We start from the raw sequence: 4,555 nt of genomic DNA, 5'->3' as shown, positions 1-4,555 counted from the left end.
GAGGGTTCCTGGTTCTAATCCCAGCTGGGGCCTTTCTGGGGCTGGGAGTGATTGGCTGTGTTCGAAACCGCCTACTTCTCCTACTATTCCTACTAGTCATACTTTTTTAAGTTCCCGGATGTACACTAGATGCATACTAAATTCGCCGAAATGTTGAGTATTCATCATGAGGTTACTTGTCACACTCAAACTACCCAAGATGCAACGTAACGTGACGTCGCCCATCGCCATTTGAACGGTCAAATTCCGTTAACGGGACGAGAGCAGTCAAAACGGCATAACCGGAAGTGCGTTGCTCACTGCGGCTAGCTTTAGCGCCAAATTCGTGGGAACAAAATTGTAAATAGCCGGTATTTTGTCAGATTTTCAACACCTTGGGGGTCTAAATGACTACTTTCTCGCCTGAAAATGTTTCAAATGCTGCTAAAGTTATATATTTACAGAGTTTAGAGCTTAAGCGAAGTCAGCTTTTCAGGCCAGCTGATTTCGGCTCGGGCAGGAGTGAAGTGCACTGTGTGTAAACGCTCTGCATGCTGTCTGATCGATGAGTATGCCGTTTTCAAGTATGTAGTATGTAGTAGGCGGTTTCGAACACAGCCATTGTCTCTGTGTGGCCCTGTGATGGACTGTCCACCTGTTCCAGGCGTGCCCTGCCTCTAGCCCAATGACAGCCGGGACAGGCTCCAGCCCCCTAAATTCGATTAAGCGGGTATTGGAAATGGATGGATAGATATTGATCAACAGTGTGTTCTTTGAATTTTATTTCCAAACATAAAGGGCTTCAAATGCTACTTGAGAAGTAGATGCTTTTCTGGCAGGATCAATGAAACCTGATGATCAAACACCACCCAAAGAAATTAAAAATACATTGTTTAATGTAAATCCCTCTCCGCTGAATTTTGATCTTTTCGCCACGGTGTTGTCAAATTTGATATCTAAACTCCTCCTAGTTTCCTACATCCTCTGTGTTCCCCCCAAATCGGGAGACCCTCAGTGTGAACTGTCCCAGCAGAGCTGTGCTCTTATTGTTGAAAACTCCAGCTTCCGGTTAGCATGCTAGGCTAACAGCTCGTTTGACGCCTCAGTGGTGTCTCATGGCAGAGCAAGCGCGAGCGGTCCTCAAAGTTGAACCGCTCGTCAAACTCACATTACGTGACTACAAACTTCCTTCGTGACTTCTTCAGAGTGAGGCTGCAAGTCATTTACAGTTTCGGCGGCAAGTGTTTGTGAGCAAAGGCTTTGTGAGCTCGTTGGGCTGCCGCAGCTGTGCCCGGTCCAGCAGCCGCTCGCGGACCACACCCTCCCCGCTTCCTCATAGTAATGTAGCGGGAGCGCGCAGCATTACTTTGAATTTCTGGGAATAACGGCCACTTCCTCAATCCGGACTACCAGAGTCTTTCTACCACAACATCGCGTTCGAGATTCATAGACCCCCGTCTGTTATGGATTTGAGAAGTGAGTCCCTTCAGAGGATATGCGGGGCTCCACACTCTCCTGTCCCGGGCTGAGCCGCGCCGGGAGGAGGAGGAGAAGTGCGGACTGACTGACGGACGATGCAGAAGCTGCCGGAGCAGCTGCTAGCTTCCAACCCAGGGCTCCGTTTGAAAAGGAAGAGGTTAAAAGTGGACTGAGGGCTCGTTTTTGTTATTGGAGTGTCGTCCCTCGGTGGAGTTTATTTTGGAGAATTCGTGAAATGATGGTGCCGGTGGGAAACGCAAAGCTCCCTTCTGGTGGTGCCCGGTGTGTAAGCAGCATGAGTGCGGCAGGCAGCTCACTGTCGCTGGGAACAAGTCGGACAAGATCTCGGTGCTGTTTCAGGATGCGTGTGAGCACAAAATGAAATTCTGCTGATTGTACTCCAACAGACTGAAAAAAAGCAACTACGTAATGTCGAGGTGAAGTTTTCTGGCCGAAATGTTAAAAAGAGACTCTGATTTAAGACAAACAGGATGCTGAGCAGAGGCGGCTCCATCTGTGGTCGTTTCCCGTCAGAAGGAGTCAGAGTGCAGGCTGCCTCTGCACAGCTGAGTCCCCGTCAGAGAGCTGTGAATCCTGCGCAACTCCAACCTGGGACTACCAGTAGGATATGGACTTATTGTTTGTGTTGTCAGGGCATTTAAATGAGTTTTCACTTTCAGGACTAGTTCCACTCAGAAGTGCCAGTTTGTGCTCCCAGCTGGGGCCCACAGCAGCTGGGGCCCACAGAGCCGCTCCCAGCTGGTATGATGCTTTCTGCATGTTTACACTGTGTTAACGTGTGATGTACAGCTGATGATCTTTATCTGAAGGAATTTAAAGACGACTGTTTGGCCAGTTGATATTCAAAGTTTAGTGAAACAGTGATTTGAGGCTCTTCCTAGAAATGACCTGAACAGGAAAATGCAGTGTGCAGCATCAGAAGCTATAAATAAGTGAACCCTTCCAGAAGCACAGTGTGAGCCTCTCCCTGGCCACCTTCTTCATTATGGCTAGCGGTGGCTCTGGTAAATCCACCAGTGAGGCATGCGGCGGCGTGGCTCCCAGCGGCGGCGGCAGCGTGCAGCAGAGGAAGCGGCTGTCCTCTGTCTGCGATGTGTGTAAGGGCAAGGTGCAGCTGGTGGCCGACCTCCTGCTGCTGTCCAGTGAGAGCAGGCCGGTCCTGACAGCTGATGGCGTGCCGCTGGCCGACACCTTCGATCAGTGCCGCGACACGGTCATCGCCAGGACCAAAGAGCTCTCCATCCTCACCCATGACATTCAGAGCCAGCTCAACATGGGGCGCTTCACAGAGGTGGGGGACCGCCTCCTGGAGATGGCGGACCTGGTGGTGTCTCTGACCGAGTGCTCGGCTCATGCCGCTCACCTGGCGGCCGTGGAGAGCCCCGGCTCTCAGCCCTGTCTGCCGGGCTTGGTGGACCGCTACAAGGTGACCCGCTGCCGGCACGAGGTGGAGCAGAGCTGCAACACCCTGCGAGTCACCCCCCTGCCAGACCTAACCCCCCAGCTCCTCCTGGAGCTCTCCCAGAACATCTCCACCAACCTCAAGACTCTGACGGACATCTCGTCGCTGGCCAGCGAGAGGTCCAGAGAGCGCTTCGCTAAGGAGCAGTTCAAGCTGAGCGTCAAGAGCATGAGCACCAGCGGCACGGCCTTCCTGGCCTGTGTCAAAGAGGTGAAGAGCCAGCCCAGCGAGCTGACCCGGGCCCGCTGCGTCCTCTTCAGCGCCGCCCTGGTCCAGGCCGTCAGCGCGCTGGTTGGGTTTGCCACAGAGCCGCAGTTTCTGGGGCGAGCTGCCAGCGTCTCGGCTGAAGGGAAGGGAGTTCAGACTGCGGTGTTAGGGGGGGCCATGAGCGTGGTGTCTGCCTGTGTCCTGCTCACTCAGGGCCTAAGAGACGTCGCCCAGCATCCCGAGAGCAGCTCCAAAATGGCCGACTACCGGGAGCGTCTGCGCAACTCGGCGTGCGCCGTGTCAGACGGCTGCACGCTGCTCACTCAGGCTCTCAGAGAACGCTCCTCTCCAAGGACTCTCCCGCCAGTCAACTCGCATTCTGTGAATTAGTTTAGGAAAAGGAAATGTGGCCTCCAGCCCCCTTTGCTGTGTAGGGACCCACCAGAGACCCTGTTCATCAGGGGAGGGCTGCAGGGCGTCTCTGAACCTGCAGCCACAGGGTTTGTGTTGCGCTGGATGTGACTGAAACCTTGTTGGGAGAATGCCCCCCTCGCCTGATGCAGGGTCAGCTGACGGCTCGCTGCTGTCCCCAGGAGACGGCTGGCTGCTGTCCCCAGGAGACGGCTGGCTGCTGTCCCCAGGAGACGGCTGGCTGCTGTCCCCAGGAGACGGCTGGCTGCTGTCTCCAGGAGACGGCTGGCTGCTGTCCCCAGGAGACGGCTGGCTGCTGTCCCCAGGAGACGGCTGGCTGCTGTCCCCAGGAGACGGCTGGCTGCTGTCCCCAGGAGACGGCTGGCTGCTGTCTCCAGGAGACGGCTGGCTGCTGTCCCCAGGAGACGGCTGGCTGCTGTCCCCAGGAGACGGCTGGCTGCTGTCCCCAGGAGACGGCTGGCTGCTGTCCCCAGGAGACAGCAGTCCTGAAAGGGTTACCTCAGTTTCATGGCCAGGGAAGCCAGGGGCCTCCATCCCAGATGGCTCCTGGCTGTGTGAGCCTGTGCTTGGCTGACCTGTTCGATTACATTGGAAATAGCGACCCCAGTGGCTCAGTGCTTGTTTGTTTGTTTGTTTGTTTGTTTTCAACAAGTGTGATTTCTAAACTGTTAAAAAGCTGCTGTGAGTGTGTGCCATGGGTTTTACACTATTTACCAGACTTCCCATAGTATTTTCAAGTGTTCTGACCTGCATGTAATGGAGTATTTATTTCAACTATTAAAACTGTTGTTTCTCACACGCTGGTTGGGCTGATGTGCTTTGGGAGGGGTCTGAGAGACGTTTGGGGGCGGGGCAGCACTGAACTCCATCTGATGGGCCCCTCCAGGTGCCGGCCTCAGGTAGGTTCCTCCTCCATTTAGTCAGGAGATGCGCTGAGCAAAGCGTGGGTAGAATAACGTGAGGGGGAACTCTGCT

The 4,555-nt window shown here is 54.5% G+C and overlaps 1 protein-coding gene across 1 annotated transcript; it reads left to right on the top strand.

Annotated features, from left to right (window-relative positions):
• The first annotated feature begins 1,061 nt into the window (after window positions 1–1,061).
• tlnrd1 (talin rod domain containing 1) lies at window positions 1,062–3,774 on the top strand. The gene has a single exon (XM_075469905.1). It carries the CDS (start codon window positions 2,465–2,467, stop codon window positions 3,536–3,538), a length of 1,074 nt encoding a protein of 357 aa, XP_075326020.1. The 5' UTR covers window positions 1,062–2,464; the 3' UTR covers window positions 3,539–3,774.
• The last annotated feature ends 781 nt before the right edge of the window (window positions 3,775–4,555 follow it).

Source organism: Odontesthes bonariensis, chromosome 1, assembly GCF_027942865.1.
Source record: "Odontesthes bonariensis isolate fOdoBon6 chromosome 1, fOdoBon6.hap1, whole genome shotgun sequence".
NCBI lineage: Eukaryota > Metazoa > Chordata > Actinopteri > Atheriniformes > Atherinopsidae > Odontesthes > Odontesthes bonariensis.
This window is presented reverse-complemented; position numbering and strand designations above follow the sequence as displayed.

Coding starts and splice junctions, on each gene's coding strand:
- tlnrd1 (XM_075469905.1), top strand. CDS start 2,465: ATGGCTAGCGGTGGCTCTGGTAAATCCACCAGTGAGGCATGCGGCGGC.